General features: G+C 40.1%; 1 protein-coding gene across 3 annotated transcripts in view; it reads left to right on the top strand.

Annotated features, from left to right (window-relative positions):
- Positions 1-21,895, top strand: part of LOC100725022 (contactin-associated protein-like 3) — a 233,507-nt gene that overhangs the window by 142,850 nt on the left and 68,762 nt on the right. For all 3 annotated transcript variants that reach the window (XM_063227348.1, XM_063227351.1, XM_063227350.1), the window contains one exon: positions 21,446-21,593. In XM_063227348.1, the coding sequence (XP_063083418.1) occupies positions 21,446-21,593 (148 nt within the window). The remainder of the gene's footprint in view (positions 1-21,445; positions 21,594-21,895) is intronic.

Below are 21,895 nucleotides of genomic sequence, written 5' to 3'. Positions count from 1 at the left end.
AAAGACCATCTATTCCAATTTTCTGTAGAGTTTTTATCATGAATAAATGTTGGACCTTATCGAAGGCTTTTTCTGCATCTATAGAAATGATCATGTGATTCTTATTTTTGGCTTTATTGATATGGTGGATTACATTTATTGATTTGCGTATGTTGAACCATCCTTGCATTCCTGGGATGAATCCCACTTGGTCATGGTGTATAATCTTCTTGATGATTTGCTGGATCCTATTTGCCAATATTTTATTGAGGATTTTTGCATCTGTGTTCATTAGGGAGATCGGTCTATAGTTCTCTTTTTTAGTTGGGTCTTTCTCAGGTTTTGGTACTAGAGTAATATTTGCTTCCAGGAACGACTTAGGAAGGATTGCTTCCCTTTCAATTTCATTGAACAGTTTGAGGAGTGTCGGCATTAGGTCTTCTTTGTATTTCTTGTAGAATTCTGCAGTGAATCCATCTGGGCCTGGGCTCTTCTTGGTGGGTAAGGACTTAATTACATTTTCAATTTCAGTAACAGAGATTGGGTTATTCAACAGTTTTACATCCTCTTGATCTAGCTTTGGCACTTCATATGCTTCTAAGAATCTGTCTATTTCTTCTGTGTTATCAAACTTTTGAGAGTAGAGGTTTTCGAAGTAGGTGTTGATGATCTTCTGTATTTCTATTGGGTCTGTAGTGATTTCTCCTTTTTCATTTCTTATTGCATGAATTTGAGCTTTTTCTTCCCTTTTTTAAATAAGGTTGGCTAGGGGCTTATCGATTTTATTTATTCTTTCAAAGAACCAACTCTTTGATTTGTTGATTCTTTGGATTGTTTTCTTAGTCTCTATTGCATTGATTTCTGCTCTGATTTTTATAATTTCCTCTCTTCTTTTGGCTTTGGGCTTGACTTGCTCTTCTTTTTCTAGCTGTTTGAGGTGTAGCATCAAGTTATTTATTTGTATTCGTTCTGTTTTCCTGATGTGGGAACTCAGTGCAATAAATTTTCCTCTCAGGACGGCTTTCATTGCATCCCACAGGTTCCGGTAAGTTGTATCTGTATTTTCATTTTCTTTTAGGTATTGTTTGATTTCTTCTTTAATTTCCTCTGTGACCCACTGATTACTCAAGAGTGTGTTATTCAGTTTCCATGTGTTTGTGGGATTTTTGCAGTATCTTTTATCATTAATTTCTAATTTCAGAGCGCTATGATCCGATAACATGCAAGGGATGATTTCAGCTCTTTTGCACTTGTTTAAATATGTTCTGTGAGCTAATATATGGTCTATTTTAGAAAATGATCCATGTACTGCTGAGAAGAATGTGTATTCAGATGTTGTTGGGTGGAACATCCTGTATATGTCTATCAAACCCATTTGTTCACAGGTATGATTCAGTTCTGTTATTTCTTTGCTCATTTTCTGTCTGGTTGATCTGTCCCTTGGTGTCAATGGCGTATTAAGGTCTCCTGTTACAATTGTGTTACTGATAATTTGAGTTTTCATTTCTGTTAATAATTGTTTTATATAACTTGGTGCTCTGGAGTTTGGTGCGTATATATTTAAGATAGTTATCTCTTCCTCTTGGAGTTTTCCCCTTACAAGTATGTAGTGACCTTCTTTGTGCTTTATGGTCATTGAGATAACTCAATCCCATATACACCTGGATATTCTCTGCATCACTGTTTATGAGTCAAAACTAACAGTTGTATAGCTCTGGAAGTTTATCGATGTGGAATAGGAAACCCATGTTATGTGCATACCCACCCAAACCAGGCAGCTCTTAAAAACAGCAAGTGAGCCCCAAACAAATGAAGTAGAGTGATTACCAAGACATACATCATTTAAATGAAAAAAAATTGAGGAACAAAGCAAAGTGTGATTTCATTGCTATTGAAATAAAGATATACAATATAGAAAAATAAATTCTATGTGATCCCAATTTTAAAGACTCTAGGCATACTCATGATCTGCTTTTCCCAGAGAATAGGGACAGCAGGTTGACAAAAGATGACTAAATAATTTTACTCAGAATATTTGGATGTTCTTTGAGTATTTTCAGGAAGATGTTCATGTTTATAAATATATAAAATAATGATATTAATACAGGCTGAGGGTCCCTAATCCAAAAAGTCAAAATCTGAAATGCTCTTAAATCTGAAGCTTTTTGTGCACTGACATGACACAACTGGAAAATCATGACCTCATGTGACAAATCGCAGTCCAAACACAGGCATACTTAGAATATTGCATAAAAATATCTTCAGCCTATGCATACAAATTGTATATGAGGCATAAATTTTATGTTGTGACTTGATTCCAAGTTCCAAGATTGCACTATATATGTATGCACATACTTCAGAATTTGAAAAAATCCAAAATCCAAAACACTTAAGCATTTCTGATAAGACCTGGTCAACCTGTAATAATGATCATAAGTACTTCTTGTTCACCATATAACCTCTGAAGTACATTAAAAGCACAGATGTAGAAATTGAGACACACATGAGTCATGGCTTTTATCCAAGGTCCCAATTTAGAAAGCAGCTCTGTGGTCTTTATTATTAACACCATGCCACCTGCTCCTTCAAGTCCCAGCAGCCGTCCAAAATGAAACTATGGAACTTCTCAAAAATTATTAACAAGTTCAGGAAGGCAAAGAACACAAAGCGAAGTCTGTCAAAGGAGGAGGACAAACAAAGCAAAGGTCTGGAAGAAAATGAAGGGATTCCCTCAGGTTATTTCTGAGATATCTTTAGTGATTTGATTTCAAGGTAGTTAGAGGCACGCTCTGAGGTGGTGTGGATCTGGGTGAGAATCCAGCTCTGTCATACACCGACAGTTGAGCTTTGAACACAGCATACTGTAGGGGCCCAGGTGTCCTAAAAACTGACCCATGGGAGGATCCGGCCTTCAGGAACCTTCTGAGCTTGTTTGCTGATCTGTAAGATGGTAACAAATAGAAACTGCCCCACAGTACTGCGGTGGGCGGGGCTGGCAGACGACTTAGAGGAAGAGGCCATAGGTGCCATTTGATTCTAAAATTTCAGAATTTCGGGCTTAATATGTTTATTAAACATCTAAATGCATTTCATATTTGTAAATAAAATCATCTTTAAAAATTCTGAGGTATAGGTAAAAATATTTAGAGATAAGTTCTGAATATCCATGTCATAATACATGTTCTATCATTTAAATATATTATACAGGTAGAAATTGTATTTCACATGTGAATTCTGAAGACTGAAATTATTTAAGCAGAACTTAGTGTGGCAAACCTTGACTTGGAAATAATTGTATAATTCATGAGATGCATGTTTCTTACTTTGCTATATGTTAAATATGAATAGTAAGCAGGTTACCAAAGTAATTGTAATTAGTGCTGCTTTTGTGTGGTCAAGCGATATATATATATAATTGGTACCAGGGATTGAACTCAGGATCTTGCACATGCCAGGCAGGCGTTTATGCCACTGCGCTAAATCCCCTGCCCCCAAGCAAAATATTTTTAGGATCACTAGGGTGAAAGAGAGATGGAATTAGATGCTCCGGGTTCTGCTGGAGATGACTGAAAGCATGGCCAAATCTGTCCTGCTTCTAGTGGGAAGAGAGAAGGCTCTGAGAGAAAGGATGGACGCATGACTGGACTTCCGACCACTTTCTGGTGAGAAGTAGGCATTAGTAAATATTTTTTCATTGTTTTTCCATGACCTTGTAGCCTGGAGTTTCTTTTTTTGGTAGCAAGAATCAAATTCAGGACCTTGTGCTTGCCTGGCGGTCGCTTTGCTGCTGAGCTGTATCCCTGGCCCAAGCCTGGAGTTTCCTTAGCAGATTGTGGAAGTGGAAGATAAATCCCACAGCTAGAGGGAGTGAACTACTCTCCCTAAACCCAGTGCTTTGCAATTTGGTCTGTCCCATGCTGTGGGAATTCCTTCCAGAAAATCCAAGGCCCACTGTTGAGGTGGAATCCAGGGGCTCCCCTGGAAAGAATTCCCCTCAGCGTCTCTCTCACAAGATAGAATAGGGAGCCTGGACCGAGAGGCCTGGCTGAAAGGAAGAGGCCTCGCTGCTGCCATCTGGAATTCCAGGCAGGCAGGTGTTCATTCAGTTTAATAAATGAGCCAGTCTGGGAGATGAAGGTGGGAGGTGCTGGTTCCAGTTTATAATAAGCCTTAGCTCAATCAAGTACGTCTTTGTAATCCACAAGGTACTAGATGTTGGGGATTTAGGACATGACATCCAAGAAGACACTGGTAAGAGACGGTCTGTAGCACATCAGCAGTTTCCAAGTAACACAACACTGGAATGTTGTAAGTGCTACTAACTACAGCAATGATAAAGGGAGAGATGATGTAGAAAAGAATGGATGGGGGATAGAAAGGGACAACAGTCGTAGGGTGAAAAGAGAGGTCCAAAATGCAGAAGTGATTCCTATCTGACAAGTCACTGGTAGAAAGGCCATCCAGATAAGGCCTGAGGGAAGAGCGTTAGGAGGTAAAGTAGGACAATGCCCAGGAAATAGAACAACGGGAGGATTTTAAGGGGAAGAAAAATCCTCATTGTGTTGAGATCAGCAAACATGTGGGAAGGCTGTGGTAGATGGAACTTAAGATTGAGTGAGTGGTGAGACCACTGGGAATCTTGTAGACCAAGGGTGATGGAGGCCAGGAAACATGTTCAGTTTGCTAAGATGATGTTGGTGTCACTGCAACATCAGCATCAGGAGAAGCATGGCGAAGAAAGATGGTAAAAGGTGTAAAGTTCATATGCATAGGAAAAGAAGAGGCGGTGGCTTGATACTAAGAGATACTGAAAGCATTCAAGAGGAGGAGAAAGAAAGCTTGAAAGTTCCACATGGCTGTTCGTAAAATGTGAAGTGGGCAGAATTGTGTGGGGTATTGTGAATGGATGGATGGATAGACAGACAGACAGACATGATAGATAATAGAGTTGATGGAGAATAGATATGATAGATGGATGGCTATAGATAACCAATAGGTAGAATAAAAATACACACTAGTCATTTATGATTGTTCCTAACAGAAGGTCGCTAGACATAATTAACCTACAACATGTTACAATGTGTAACAGGAAGTCAATATGTAATATCACATAATTGAGACCGCGGTTATAGGCATTTCTTAGATACTTCATTAAAATATTATTTCTACCAGATATCATTGTATATTGTTATTTTTCTACTTGGTTGCCTTTTTTTTTTTTTTTTTTTTGGTAAAAACTATTCAGTCTTGCAGTCATCATGATTTAGTAATAATATCTCAACCCTCTCTCCTGGGGAATGGGAATATAAAATGTTAGTACTGTGGCCCTGAGTTGGGTATTGGCAGCCTGAAATATTTATAAGGCTGCTGAGACATCAGTGTGTTCATCCTTCCTAGAAGGTCAGACCAAAATAACCCATTAATGATGAAGATCAATGTATATGAAGTCTTTGATGTTTGAAAACAAATTAAAACAAAGTTTTCCTGAACAATTTGTAATTCTTGGTATAGAGTGGAGTACTTAGTAGAACTCCACATTTTGATAAGAATTATAACAGTTGGTTAAAATGCATATTCGAAACACAACTTCTATGAAAGAATGCTTTCGGTGAACATACAATGATGCTAAATGTGTAATACATGCATGCTGCCCTGGTACTCAGTGCATGTGTGAGAAGGACATATATGAACAAGTTTAATCTCTGTTTCCCTTCCATCTTTATAAGCTAAACAAACATTTCTACTATTTACTACTCCTTGCTTATTATTTAAAAATGAATGAAATTTTACATTACAATTGCCTTCACTGTACCAAATTGGAAAAGATAGGTTTCCAAGAGTATTAACCAACTTAGCTGACCATTGTTTGTGGGAAAAAATGGTGTTTTTTTTTTTGGTAAAGTCTAACATTGGGAAATTTGTACTGAGACTGATTTTTATTTTTTCTATAGCTGAACTTTTCAGTTTTTGGATTTTTGAGTTTTCTCTTAGAAAATCATACAAACAAAGTGTTCTATGAACAGAATGGTTTTCCTCTAAAATTCTTGTGTTGAAGCTTTAATCCACAGTGGGACTGTTTGGAAGATGGAGCCTTTGGGGCACACATATATGACCTCTCTTCCACACGAAGACTGTGAAAATGTGGCCATTTACAAGCCACAAAGCCAACCTCACAGAAATCCAATTATACTGGTGCCCTTACCTTGGGGTTGCCAGCCACTAGAACTGTGAGAGAATAAACCTCTCGTTTAAGCCACCCAGACTACGGTGTGGTGTCGTCACAGCGGGACAGACATCTAACATTCCCTGTGTTTTTTAAAGAGCTCTTTGGAACTTTGGAATGATCAAGGAGAATCAGCATAAAACTTTAAAATAAACATTTACAGAAAATTGATTGCTTGTTAAATTGACCCAAATACCTACCAGTAAGTTATTATTGAATATAACATTTGCTATTGTGTGTATCTGTTGTCCTGAATGTTTGTTATTGTTTACCATTATATCCTAGAATAGGGCCATTATTTCCAGATATTTTATGTACTCCAGCCATTATAGGAGCATCAACCTATAGGGAGTGAAATTCTCTTTGTGATTTGTCATTGTTTTGAAGAAGCAGCAGCAGCAGTAAGGCCTCCCTGTGTGCCCTGAGCTCCTGACCCCAAGGACGCTCTTCTCCCTCTCCTCTCCCTTCTTCTCACTCCCCTCTGCCCTCCTCTTGTTCCCCCGTCTCATCTCCTCTCCTCCCCTTCCCTTGCCTCCTCCTGCCCTACTCTGTGAATTTTAAGCTGAAATAGAACAGATGCAATTATTCATTTATAGAAAGCACCAGTGGTGTCAGTGGTTTCACCCTTAGACCTGTAACCTCAGGTACTGAAATAACAACGTATATTTTAGATAAATTCTATAAAACAATTGATTTTTATTTTATATCAGTTATATAAAATAAATGATTTTTTAAAAAAATTATAATGTCAAATGGTCATAGCTCCTGTGAGACATTAGTAATGGCAGAGCCCTTGCTCAGGTTGCTGTTGTCCAAACTGGCAGTCCGTGCTATCTGGCTAACCCCAGCCTACTCTGTGACGAGCCTCAGCTCCACCTGCAGACATGCTTTATCTGAAATATGCTTTATCTGAAATATGGCATCTAAGTTTACTGAGTAGTCCCGAATCTTATTTTCTGCATAGATGTCATCAAGTCAGACTTAGAGAAAGAAGCAAATCCATATGGAAAAGGAAAAAAAAGGGGGGGGGGAAACAAATTCACTGAACACAGTTGTCCATGGATATCCACGGGGCTTGGTTGCAGGATGCCCCATGACACCAAAATCTACAATGCTCCAGTTCCATAAAATGGTGTGTGTTTGCCTGTAACCTTGCACATATCTTCCAATATGCCGAAAATCTTTTCTAGATAACTCAGATCATCTAATGCAATGTAAGTGCTATGTGATTGTGTCTCACAGTGTATGGTGTAGGAAATAATTACAAGAAAAGAAGTACACACGGGTACACGGGTTCAGTACAGAAGCTTTTTTTTTTTTTTTTTTTTTTTGATACCAGGGATTGAACTTATGACCTTGCACTTGCCAGGCAGGTGCTTAAGCCGCTGAGCTAAATCCCTGGCATTTTATATTTCTAACACTTTCGATCCACAGTCCATCAAATCCACAGACACAGAGCCACAGACATGCAGGTTGGACTATGCAGACTTAGAAATCATGCATTGTCTGAAATGTTTTCCATTCACCACGTTTAATTTTCATGAAGATGTAGAGGAAACGGGAGCATCAGCCCAGTGTGGAAACTCCTCCTGAGTTTTCTCATTTTAACTGGTTGAATGAAGGGAGATGTTGTAGTCAGGGGTTGTACACAGAGAACAATTCAGATCAGGACGTGGAGTTTATAATATTTTTATAATAGTCACCGGAAGTTAACACATGAAAATGCAGAAAATCTATCCGCAACACCAAAGACATAGATTATTTAGTCAAGAGCCTAAACCCCCCAGCAATGTCCCACACAAGTCCAGATAAAAACCCAGAGCTCAGGACAATGCCTCCCACGAGTCCAACTGGAAGTCCAGAGCCCACAAGAAGGACTCACGCCAGTCTCTTTTATGGATCCGTGCCGGGAAGACCCAAGGGTCAGCAGCGGAAGCCAGAAAGTCTATGCCAGCAGGATGAAGGAGCTGTGCTAGTGGGATGAGGGTTCTACGCTGGAGCTGAGAAGTCATGCTCACAACAAAGACCAGGGCTATCCTGAAAGGCACCACAGCCGTCCTCAGTGACATGGAGGCCCCGAGCTTTGACAACCACAAGCACAGTCAGGTACGTGCCAGGAAGCAGCATGACATGTTCGTCCTAGAGACCAAGTAGCACATGACTTCCCCTCCGGAGCCAGGAAGCAATGCTCCATGTGAGGACCAAAGCTTCTCCAGAACAAACAACTCAGACAGCAACTCATAGGAGAACCCACAATGCCTCCTTAACACCTTAACCCCTCTCAACACCTCCCTTCTTCTCCACTTATTTATCCTGGCAACTTTCCTCAGGTGGAGCATCTTCACTCAATGCCATGCTCATGTAATCCAGCTGGTGTTAAGTTGACCACCAGTTCTTAACCCGTAAAAGGAAACTTCCTTCCTGTCAGGGTTTCTCAGGCAGATTAATCGTGTGTTTTATCCCAAGTGCAGAGCAGCCGCATAGTCTGGGTCCTGCAGAACAGGTGCAGCTTTAATAACTCAGCCGGCTTGGTTCTGCATTTTCCTCTTACTGTCAGACTGTCTGTCTCAAACTTAGAATAGTGAATTTGACCACAATTCCTGGCCAAACCCTGTTTTGGTGTCTGTGTGTGGAAAATGCTCCTATACTACGAATATTTCCATCAGCGGTGGATCTAGAACTCCTGTGGCTGGAAGCTCAGTCAATGCCAAGTGATTTTAATTCAGAGCTGCTGCCGAACCCAGCTATGCACCAAAACTCATGGAAAATAGAAAACCAAGCACAAGGCAGAGAAGATGAAATGAGACAGAACCTTCCAGTTTCTATATGAAGCTTATTTAAAAGTCCCCATCAAGTAGACACATGCTTCTTGAGTCAGTCACAGAGAGTTTTGTAAAGTATCATGAAAGGCACCTTAATGATTCTTGATTGAAAGGGTGCAAAATGACAGAAAAATCAGATAATCAAGGTTGTTATCCTAGCGACTCAAACCCAGAGACCATTAATTTTTTATGCTGAGATGAGTAACAAAAAAGAAGTAATATAACCAAACCAAAGTAAAAGGCGTGATGAATGAGAAGTATTGTCGGTATGTGGATGTGGTATAAACTGGTAAAATCAGGGTAATTGTTTCTTTCAAGCGCCTCTCTTTTAGTTATTTATTAAATACGCACTGTGAGTTCCTGACTTCTATACAAATTCCAATCCAGGAGAGCATTTGTAAATTGGATTAGTTTGTAATCTGGTGAGAGGGGTCTCACACAGGGCACCTAGGAGAACCCTCAATCCCAGTGGTCCTAAATCGGAGTCCTTCTGTACCAGGTTACTGTGCACTATGTGTCCCCCTCACCTCTGCTGTGCTGAAAACACTCTCACTTATTACTCCTAGCTAACTGTGTTGCTCCAACTTTTTAAAAAAGTCTGATTTCACTGTACCACTAATCTCTGTTAGTATATCAAAAAGAACAGTTTCCGCTTTCATTGTTTGACCGTTTGCTATGCCTGTATCTTGTAACTGAACGACTACTTTGAACATAGCAATACATAATATATAGCCAGAGTTAATCTCCTAATATTTTGTTTTGAAATTCTGTGTCATCATTTTTATTCTTTTTTCATTTTAAAGTAAAATGAATTTTAAAAAATGTTTCAGGAGCTGGAAACATTAGCTACCCTGACGTGACCATTACACACTATATGTAGATGCTGAATTCTCACACAGCACCCCATAGCTGCCTACATTCCAGACATAGCTCATGGAAGCCAGGTGTCTTCTGAAGGACCCACAGGGCTTAGAGGAGCCTGAGAATCCTCTGCGGGTCCTTGGTCAGTCCTGAGGCAGAGGCCAAAGCCATGCTGGGCATCTCTACCCCTCGCCTTCCCTTCCCTCTGTCTGCACTCCCTTTCCCCTCTCCTCTTTGCTCTCCCTTCCTCCTTCCCTAGCCTTCCCTGGAGGAAAGGGGGGCAAACCGAGGACCCAGGCCGCCCTTCTGGGGAGCCTCCCTGGGCCTCTCTGAAGCCCAAGTAGCGCACAGACGATGGCACTGAAGCAGATGCGATGAGAGGAGGTGAACACAAGGCAATCAATAAAATTCCTGGGCCTCATCCGAGACCAGAGAGACAGCCCAGGCCAGGCCAGCAGTGTCAGGAGTCTGCTTCTGTACACAGCTGCCCATGGGAAAGCCCGAGTAGTAAGTGCCATGGGAAGGAGACATGGAATTACCACAGGGATGCCCGGGGAGAGTGACACCACACAGCTAGAGATGCAAATGCAAATTTTAAAAGAAGATGACCTCAAAAAGGCTCCAAGAGTGGTTACTCTTAAGGTTGAAAGAAAAAGTGGCCTCTACGTTTTAATTTTTATTTTTATGTATTATTTAATTTTCTGCTTGTTTTTGTTTTATGCTTTAAGATAGGGTCTCATTATGTAGCTCAGGCTGGCCTTCAACTCACTGTCTAGCCCAAGCTGCCCTTGGTCCTCCTGCCTCAGCCTCCCCAGTGCTAGCATGGGCACACCTTGCTTTTTTTCTTTGTTTTCTGTTTGCTTGGGCTTTTATTTTTTTTGTAGCTTTTGATGCAAAATAGTTGTACATATTTATGGGCTATGGTATGATAATTTAATACATGTACTCAATATGCAGTGATTCACTCAGGATAATCAGCATCTCCATCTCCTTAAATATTTATCATTTTATTTTAAGCTTTTTAACCAAGGGAGTATATATAATGTTTGTTTTGTTGATTTAATAATGTGGTTATTGTATGTCAACAAGAGTTATCAGCCTATTGAGCATATGAACTATATTTTATTTATTCTTTGCTATTTCCTGTTCAAAATCAAACAATAAAAGGAAATAAAAAGAATGAGCTTCCAAGGCCAGGGATTTAGCTCAGCTGCTCAAGTGCTAGCCTGGTAAATGTGAGGTTGTGAGTTCGATCCCTGGTACCAAAAAAAAATGAGTTTCCAAGTGTGCACTTATCATGCACTGATGGAAATGAATGAAAACACTTATCCCCATATGAAAGATGTCAATGAAATATACTAAGAAATGGAGACTTCTCTGCTTAGATTAGGTACATTTAATTTCTATTTCTGAGGGAGTCAAGAGACCATCTTTCAGCATGGACTGCCCTGAGAAAACTCTCACTCACCTTGCAATGTGCAGCTTCCCAGGACAAAAGGTAGGGACAGAAACTCAATGCCTCAGGCACATTTCAATTTGCTTTTCAGATGTACATCAATTTTTCCTTTTCTTTCCAATTCAGTATTTAATATTTTATGTATAATGAGCATTCATCTACATTTATTGTTGATAACATGGCTGCTGTTATTTTGGTTTGGCAATGTTATGGACTTATTTAAAGACCAAAATTTAGTTTTTTGTTTTTTTACTAAAACTTTCAAAACAGCTTTAAATAATAAGCACCTATAATGATAAATATATTTCTTATTTGTCCATATTGCTTTACTATAACGAAGTATCTGAGATAAGCTGACTTTATAAAGAAAAGGGGTTTATTTAGTTCATCATTTTGCGAGTTCAGGGACAAGGTTCCAAACCATCAGCTCCACTCTGGGGGGGTTCACTTGACTCTGTCACACCATGGTGGGAGCCTGAATGGAAGAGAGAACATCTTTTGAGAACCCAGGGGAGCTGAGACATCTGGGAACATCTCCCCAGTGACCATAGACCTCCCACTGGACTCTCTTTCTTAAAGTTCTTACCAATAAAATTATGTCCAAATCATAACAAAAGCCCATCTAAAAATTCTGACTTGCGAAGAAAATTTGGAATGAAATAGTTTTTACTTTGCTCTTGGTGGGCTGTTTCTCCATATCAAAATGAGTGAACTTATCAAAATTAGATTTGGAAAAGGATTTTTACTGGTTTGGGATTTAGTTGACAGATGTTGATTATTTGCCTCTAGTATTTCTATGTTTTTGTCCAAGACATTTTTCTTTTTTTCTTTGTAATTAGTTGTCTTTCTGCTGTTATTAATATGCTGTATTTATAGTTTAGAGCTTCATCTCAATTTCATGACTTACTTGATTTCTTCTAAAATGTTGTGAGCATATGCCTGCATCTTTCAGAACTCAGCCCTTTTAAAGTTTGAATAAGTAATTACATATTCAACTATATAAGTACATTCCAAGAAATTTATAAAATTAAGCAAATTATTACATTCAGAACAAGTGACTGATTTAAGGCCATAAATTGAGAAACTTCTCTAAGCTTCAAATTTCCAGTAAATTAAAGCTTTGTATGAATCTGATTTTAATTAACAGTCATTTCATTTTGAATAATCATGCTACTTATAGAGGTAAGACATTAAGAAACCTGGTTTTTGCATTCGTTGTGGGAGGGTAGGTCATCTTGTCCCCCTCATACTCTGAAGAAACTGAATCTAATCCAGCCTGGCTGAGTGATGGTGAACGATGTGACCAATCACTGACATTAATGCAGTTAATGTCCTGATAAGGACAACCAGGGATTCTGATAAGCAATTCTGAAGCCCTTCACATCACAGCAGCCTGAGAGTCAAGTATGTGAAACAGGACTGTGGAGGAAGTCAGAGTAACCAATCAAATATCTGCTGAGTGTTTACTTAAAGTAGGGTGATGTACAAGAAATACAGCTTTAACTCCACATAATTATAGCAGGATGTCCATTACAGATTTGTGGCCATGAGCTAGCCCAAGAATATGTGCAGGGTACTTAGTTTGTTCTATAGTAAATCCAGCTAATCTGTATTTAAGAACTGACATATTCTGTGGTGTCTCTTCCCCCAATAATTTGATGATGAGGATGGACATTTCTGAATGAATTTGTCTATTGGGTGAATTTGTCACAAGATTGTAGCCACTTTTTAGAAAAAAGTTTTTATTGTGATAAAAAAAAAACATAGAGTGTAGCTACGTTTGATTAGGCAAGAAAGTTGAACTATTTGTTTAAAATTCCTTTCATCTACTTTGGCTTAGCAGTCTTGTATTCTCCAAAAAAAAAAAAAAATTTCAAATCTTCACTACAAATTTTGTTATTATTGGGCACAATGTGTAATTGAGGCTCTAAGGTCTCATTTGATTCAGCATCATTTTTTAATATGGGAAGTCCAGAATGTTACTGCCAAGTCTCTCTCTTTCTTAGAAGCCTTATTTCAATTTATCATGCTTGGAATGGGCAGATTTATGAAAATTCTGCTTTGCATTGTCCAGAGAAATCCTTTTTGGAGACACATAAACTGGTTATGAACAGAGTTTTTTAGATAAAAACTTACCATAGCAAATGGATTATTTATATCTTTGGGATAAATGTTATTTAGGAAATAAACAAAAATATCTATAAAGAATAGATTAAGAAACTGAAATTCAAGTCTGTTTCCAAATTTTCATTTCCTGCCATCTCCCTCTGTTCTCTCTGCTCCCTTTTATCCTCTTTTTTTCCAGTCCAAGCCCTCCAAGGAAGGAGGTAATGGCTTATTGAAAGGACAGTTCTTCATCACTGTGAAAGCCTGGGTGGCGGCGGAGGGGAGAGGGGAGGGGAGTCTATTCACTTTCCGAAAGGTCGCTGGAATAAAAGAACAAAGATCAATTGAGGTACAAATGCACTCATTTGTAGCATGCATGGATGCAACAACATTATGTCATTACCATCTGGCCCAGCATAATCCAGAAGTTCATATGCCTTTTTTTTTGCAGGGAAGGGGAAGAATGGGGAATCCAAACAGATGGGGAATCCAGTGGGCTCAGAGACTCATGAAGTTGTCTGAGACAAAGTCCATTGGGCCCTCGGAACAGACAATGGGTCAGGAATAATTCTCTTGGGGATATGAGTGTGAAATAGGATACAGAGGTGCAGGACTGAACTCCGTTCAGAGGTTGACAGCGTGCAATTTTCCTCCTGTGATGTGAGTTTAGTTAACCAAAGCACAGGAAGGGACCAGGGGCAGTTGCTTCTCCTTTGGAGGGTTTGAAATTAGGTAGATAAGGGAATTTTGCAGAAAGCCTCTTCCTGCACCTAGGAGTGGTGGTGGGGAGAAGCAAGACAAAGTCAGAGGGAGCTGAGTTCTCACACTGCTTTACCCCCCTGCATGTTTTTTAGATTAATTTGTTCTGTATGCCAAAAATAGCATATTTTGGGATATCCTTCTCTGAATCCTAACATCTGGGGAGACTTCTTTTTGTAAGGGACAAAATATCAGTCTTATTCCTTTATTCCTGTCCCCTGGTCCATCTCTGTGATTCCCTCAAAATCAAATATACACTGTATAGTTCAGATCCACAGAGGATTAAAAGGGAAAATCAAATAGTCATTGACAATTTGTGTAAGACTGATTATGTTTAGGACAAAGCCTGGGGGTTGATGAGGGATTGCCCCAGAAACTCAGGAGAAAGGGAATAAAAAAAGAGCGAAGCTACCAAGCAAAAAGGAACTGAAACTACCAACCTAATGAACCAATTCACTGTCATCTCAGCATAAAACCTGTCCTATCATTTTGGAGTTCTAGGAGCTCAATGTTGGGTCCATACCTGCCCCCGTTAATATTACCCATCTTAAGGGTTATTTTCTTTTGCTCTTGGAAGATTAATAAAAATTTGCATAATTCAATATGTTGTATGTTATAACAGACATATTTAATGAACTTGTGCAGATTTTGATGCTTGCAATTTGTGGTCACTTTTTTGTGGACCATCATTCTTAGCTGTTATCATTTTTTTTTTGTCACCCACCCTTCTCCCCCTCTCTCTCTCTGTCCTTTCTTTCTTTCTTTTTTTGTTTTTTAGACACAGCCTTCCAAGTACTGAGCTGCTGGTGTATGCCACCATGCCCACTCTTGTCTCTTCAATCTTTAACACTTGATTTAAAGTGTTATCATAAAGGGAACTTTATGATGCCTAGCCTGAAAGAAGTCATGACTTGGGTAAATAATTCATGGGATTAAAATCAGTCACAGCTGTGTGGCCCTTGCTCTATGTGCAGGTCACGTGGATAAGTTGGGCTCACTTAAGGGAAGTACCCTTGCAAGACACAAGATACTGGGGCCAGTGATTCTATAGGATATGGAGTCGCAAAGATTCAGGTGAAAACTCAGGGTTCTGGAGTTGTGACAGTGTTCCAGAAGAAAGACATGACTATTTGAATAAATGCATTTTGTACTTGAACAAATATATATTATTATACATGAAAAGTAAGACATCTTCTGGAAGTAAACCTTACTGCATCTCTAGGAGCAAAAATTAATCTAAGACTTAGTCTTATTTGGGGGGAAACATGGTACTTTACGTAAGCAACTTCATGTGCCACATCATTTTTAATGATCCTCTGAAAATAACATGGAAAACTGTCCCGTTCGTGCCTAATGTCACCTGCTATTGAAGTGGTGCTGACCCAAGGGAAGGAGATGAGTCTGAGCACCCAGGAGAGGGGACCAGGGACCCAGGAACGGTCACAGTGGATGGATGAACCCTCATTTCCCATCTCTGCTTCAGAGAACAGTTATAAGAACAACAGGAGAGCTGGGCATGGTGCCACAGGCCTATAGTTCCAGAACTGGGAAACTGAGGCAGGAGAATTGCAGCAAGTTCAAGGCCAGTGTGGGATACACAGTAAGTTTGAGGCCAACCTGGCTACACAGAGAGACCTTACCTCAAATATCAAAGTGGTAGGAAAAAAGGAAAGAAACTCCACTTGTCATAGTGACAGTGCTAATCCTACTGCACAGGGGTGGGTGAGGATTGACCATGTACCATCTGCAGGTCCCAGGCTAAGAACTCCAGAACTATGATGAGACTCCTGTGAATCTTGGGTGCCCTCTCACTGTTCAGAGGAAAAGGCAGGTGTTCCACATGGATATATAATTTGCTCACTGCCTCAATCCTAGAAAATATTGGGGTTTACTTCATACTCAGGTCTCTCAACTGCAGAGCTCCTGTGATTTGCAACTTCAACTCAGAAACAGCCATCAGTGGTGTCCTAGTTTCATTTTCTGTTGCTGTAACTCAAAAGCCTGGTAATATATAAGCCACAGTCGCAGCACAAGGCAGAGGATGAAGGGAGGAAACATGTGAGATAGAAAAACAGAAGAGACCCAGCCTTCCTGCCCCTGTGAGGGAGTAGCTCGCTTCCGCGATAGCAGGCAGTTTTGATCCATTTTTGAAGCCAGCTCTTTTACTCTCTGGTTACCTCTTCAACACCCTACCTCTCAGCACCATTACGGTGGCTCCGGAGGTTCAACATGAGTCCTGGAGGGAACATTTAAGCCCTTGCGAAAATCAGTCACCCACTTGGAGCGATGGCATTGCAATTCCATCTGCGTCCTGTGGGAGGCGTCTGCAGCAGCCTCTGCTTCCCCAGGCTTCCCCCACAGAGCAGCTGCGCCAGGGCAGCTGGGCCAGGGCTGCAGCGCCACTTCCCGTGCCAGTTTGGCCTGAAGATCAGGTTCCGAGGTCTGGTTAGTCCTGTGCTCAGGGAGGACTCCCTGAGGGATGATCCTTCCGGTCTGTGCTGGGACCCTCTCTTGCTGTAGGGTTCATTAGTCATTCGTCAGGCCTTGGTGTCTCTGTCTGAGGCTGAAGTGTCCCCATCCATGTGGGGTTTTTTTGTATGTATTCTGTTTTAAAAAATATATGTGTATATAATGCTTTTGTTCACGCACATTTAAGTTTACAGAGTGGTTTTATAACTTTCATTTTAACTTTTTACATTTTTCCAATTATGTTATTCCTAGTAAAGCGACAAAGATAATGTATTCATTTTAATTACCTGTAGGAGCATCATTTTAATTGCCACATAAAATGCTCTCAGGGCGTATACTAGGGTAATTACATTGTTAATGCCCTGTACTTAGCATTAAATCAATGTTTTTCTAATAACACTCTAAATCACAAAGTATCTTAATCAAATAGTCTTGCTCACATATCATATAGGGGGCACCTTAATTACAGCTTTCGTTTGTGTAATCCTTAGAATCTTCAAGGTGCCTTCAGAAACATCCTTCGACAAGGGAAAAATTGAGCAAAGCTATTATTACAAATTTCATGGTTCTCTTAAAGAGGTGGAGGTTGCAGAGACTACACTGAGGGCCAATATCAGCCCAGGGAGGTCATCAAAAAAGCAGAATTATAATCAACAAACATGGAGCTCTACCTCAGCAGCGCACCTTCCTGCTGCATGACCGAGACAGCTTGAAACAGTATCAGAGCACTGAAACTGCTGAAGAACTGATGTTTCCATGCGTATTTTCAAACATCTTTGTGCACTAACTGAATAACTTACTTTAAAAATCACTAAGATTAACTTGTATACTTATAATTTAAAAGAAAGGCTTAAGGAAAAATTCATTAAGACAGAAATGTTTCAAAATGGCAAATCTGTAAGAGGCTTCTTTAACAAAACGGTTGATGAAATTTTCCATTTTTATACTGAATTTTTCCACTCTGAACGGAGTGTCTGGTGTTTAGTACACAGTAAGCCAGAGGCCTGATGGATCTGCTTTATGCAGGGGGCCAGCAGCAGATCATGTGGGCATTGTAGCGCTATGACTTGTGGCTGTTAGATTTCATCAATGCGAATGTAAAGAATAAGTCAAAGTGGGGATTTGGAAAATTTTCAGCAATGTTATTAATTACTAAATTATTTAGGAAACATATTTGTAGCACATTTATGGGCCCAAAGCCACAGATTTCAGTTACGGCTGTGTATACCTAGAGAACGTCATTTACCTGAAATGTACTTCTTGTCACTGGGTGTAACTCAGTTGTGATGTCCTCAGTGACAAAATTCACATCGGGTCTCCATCTTTCAACAAGACAAGGACACAGACACACACAGACACACACATGCACAGCAGAGGAATGCCATGAAGAGAAGAATAGTTTGTAATCCATTATGTGTTAACTAACCCTTACCCAGATCCTCAGGTAGGTCTATTGTTCAACTATAGAGAAAATGCCTGTGACTTCAGCCAAGGTCACAGGGTGTGAATTTGAAGGACTGCGGGTTTGATAAGCAGTTCTACTCTCCTCAGTCCTGAGTCTTCCACTTGTCTATGCATGAAGATTTCTGCCTTTGCAGAATCTTTGAAGGCTGTGGATTTCCACAGAGAACGCACAGTCCTATTGTTTTCTGATTTAATAAAACATGCCAGAAAGAGGTCTTTATGGCTAGCATTCTATTTGTGTTTTCTTATAAATTCACCTCTGTTACGGAACCTCTCAAGGCAAACTTTGAATTCAATGAATAAAAGATTACATGATATTTTAAAAGATATATTACTTTATTCTGAAATATAAGCACATTTCAGTAACAAGCCTTAAATGTTATGTCAGTGAAATACTAGTAGAGATCTTCCCTTTTTAATTGTCTCTAAAGAACAATAGTTTACATGATTGATATCCTGTAGTTATAATTCTAATAAAATATAAATGATTCCTCAAAATTCAAATAAGTTCATGTTCAGACCTTTGAGTATGTGTGTCTCTGTGTGTGTATGTGTGTATTTTTACACAATACATAATACACAAGGGTGATCAGACCCTTGACTTTGCACATGCTAGGCAAGCGCTCCCCAGTGGAACTACACACCCCACACCTTGAATATATTTTAATCATGTGTGGAAATGTTTGATTTTGTGTTCGTATCTGAGTTTTAAATAATATATCCCTCGTCTGTTCTGATCTGCTCTATTCGTATTATTAGCTTATGTTTATAGAAAAATTCTTTCAGCAGTAATCAATCTATTTTAATTCTACTAAGCAAAAATAAGTCATTTTTACTATATGATGCTATAATCACACCTGTCAGAAGTATATTTTCTAGAATTATGTTTTAAAATAAATGAGAGAAAACTAACACCTGCTATAAACAAAGAAAAATGACTGCTTTTGTGGACGTTATTGGAAACATTTTACTGTGGTGTTACAAATTTGACTGATTACTTAACTACTTAATTATTTCGAGACAGGTTCTCGCTATGCAGTTCAGGCTGGCTTTGAGCTCTCTTTGTAGCCTAGACTGGTCTTGAACTTGCAGTAAGTGCTGGGATTACAGGTGTGCACCACCACACCTGGCTGGTAAATCTGTGTAAATTCTTTGAGTGAATTTTAATGTTCCAGTCAGAGTACCTGTGAGAATTGATGCTCCTACCTGAGTTGTTTAGCAGATTATCTTAGATATTAAAATGAAGTTGGAACCTAAGTAGTGGAACCTAAGTAGTCTCATGGATGAGCCTGGTCTACCGAGGTCACCAGCAACGACCACACATCGCCAGCCTCCCCCAACCCTAGCAGCCCCTTCTCGTGGAGCGTGAAGTGGTCCCTGCAGGCAGGTGGCTCCTCCTCTCACTGAGTTAGAGTCGGGCTTCGCCGACTGGACCTCACAGAGGGGAGACTTGCAGTTTAGAGCAGAGGAGCAGCCTAGGTCAGGACCACAGAGCACACTCCATTCTGCCAAGGGTGCCCCACAGAAAGGCAGCGCGAGTGGGTGTTCCTAACGTCCCCTTGAAGATGTGCAGGGGCTGTGCCTGTGTCATCTGGAAACTGATACAAAATTTATTAACTTAAAAAAATGATGTTGGTGAAGGTGAAGATTGTACTTTAGTTGAACGAGGTTAAAATGATTATCTCAGAATTGCCATTAAACGATGTTAAAAGGATCATTACCACATGTGACATATATAGTAGAACTGTCATGGGTCGCATTCACTATGACACCGGCTATTTTAAAATTTTCATTTATTTCTACCAAAAGGTGGTCTGGGATAGGCAGACCCATTTTTTATTCAGTTTGTGGTTTGGCCTGGCAAGTTCTTTAACTAAGATAAATAATGAGGCAGATAGCATTCTGGATTCCTGGTTGAACTCACTGGCTCTCACCTTGTATCATCTTTATGCTCACTTTATGTCCCGGCAGGTTAGACAAATCCATTCTAGTGCAAGAAAGTATCAGAAAGTAGTTTTTAAACCATAATTTCCCTGTTACTAAATAAAAGAGTCTATGTCTCTGAATTCCTAACCGAGATTTTATTTTGTACATGAAGCTTTAAAGACTCAGACATAAATTGATATTCATGAGGAAGCCAGTGCTTCACTAACCTCTCACCCACCCCACTTGTGCACTGACGTTTTCATATAAAATCCACTCACTATATTTGAAAACATGAGGAGAGATAGGCTTGGCAAGTTACACAGCAGAAAAGCCCTGTATGGCTAGACCATGAGTGATTAGTAATAACTTTTCTAAGTTTTCACATCCCTGCGAATGGTCATGAACATAGATTTTACCTTGTTTATTGACCATTGTTAAGAGACTTGAAAGAAATTTATATGCATGTGAACATTGTTTCTTTATTTGTGCAAAAGTTTTTAAGAAGTTTTGATTTTTGAATCGACTGTCTTAAGTACACATGAGAATAGGGTACCGTGTGATATTTTCACACATACACAGAGCACGTGTGAGGAGATCTCACCTCCCTCACCCTGAAATGAGACAGCAGGCTCTTTAAATAGCCTTTTTTGCTCTCATCTGGTTTTTCCAGATGCTCGGACAGTGAGACTGGGTGAAAGCACACCCTTTGAGCTGGAAGGGTAACAGATTGCTTTTCTCCCCCATTCGCCATTCGCCAGCACACTGGCCACAAGAATCTGTGAAACTGAGGTATAGCAGGAAAGCAGTCTTGCACTGAGGCTGTGTTTCTGTGAAGTGGGTTGATAGATAACACAGAAAGAATGCCAAAATGCAGTAAAGACTCTGGTGCAGAATCCTGTTCGCCCTATGTGACCGCCGGTCGCCCTACCTCGGACCACTCTCCTGGCCCAGACCTTGACTTCTCTCCCGGAATTTTAGGGGGTGGGGCTGGGTGGATGTCTAGGTCCTTTCTAGCTTTCTAATTTCAGACTCTGGGATTTTATTGCAGTCCCTTGAACATTAATGGCACTGGGTGATGGGGTTTCTTTACTGCTTGCAGATTAAGGGAGCAGTTTGTGAGATGAACATTTTAGAAAAGCAAATTTCACAAAGACCACCATGTCTAAACATGCTAATGGCACTGATGAGATTTCAATTACCCTGTATATAAAGAAAATATAGAAGAAATTTTCTTTCTGATCCAGGAGTTGAGGCGAGATGGTAACCTCAATGTGGATGACTAGCAGAGCACTTTGTCACTGTGAACACACGCTGTCATCGTGGGGGTGACGGGGTGGTAACATTCTACAGCTACATCCATGCCTTTGCTGTTTCTCCCAGGGATTTCCAGGGAACACGAATGCCGACAGCGTGGTGCACTACAGGCTCCAGCCGCCCTTCGAAGCCAGGTTCCTGCGCTTCCTCCCCTCGGCCTGGAGCCCTAAGGGCAGGATTGGGATGCGGGTCGAAGTGTACGGATGTGCGTATCGTAAGTGCCTTATATTCCTCTTGGGAAATCAGCATCCTCCTGAGGCGCTGTTAAAGCCAAACTGCAAATGAAGTTGGCTTTTTCTGGCTTGTTAAACAGCAGTGTAGGTAGAACTGATGTTTATGGGAAGCCTTCTGAGTCGGTCTCTCCAAGACAATGCCAACTCTAGTCGTAGTCTTTTGAGGTGAATCTGAACTGAGATTTGATTTTGGATTTTCTGAGTTTGACTTGTGACATCATCGGCGTTCAGCAATGCACTACTGGTACCGACTAGTGTCAGTGATGCTGGTTTTCTGAAGCTG

The sequence above is a fragment of the Cavia porcellus genome, unplaced genomic scaffold (genome assembly GCF_034190915.1).
Source record: "Cavia porcellus strain 051 isolate PalLab524CR breed Dunkin Hartley unplaced genomic scaffold, mCavPor4.1 scaffold_17, whole genome shotgun sequence".
Taxonomy (NCBI): domain Eukaryota; kingdom Metazoa; phylum Chordata; class Mammalia; order Rodentia; family Caviidae; genus Cavia; species Cavia porcellus.
Note: the sequence above shows the minus strand (reverse complement) of the source record. Positions and strands in the feature narration are given on the sequence as shown.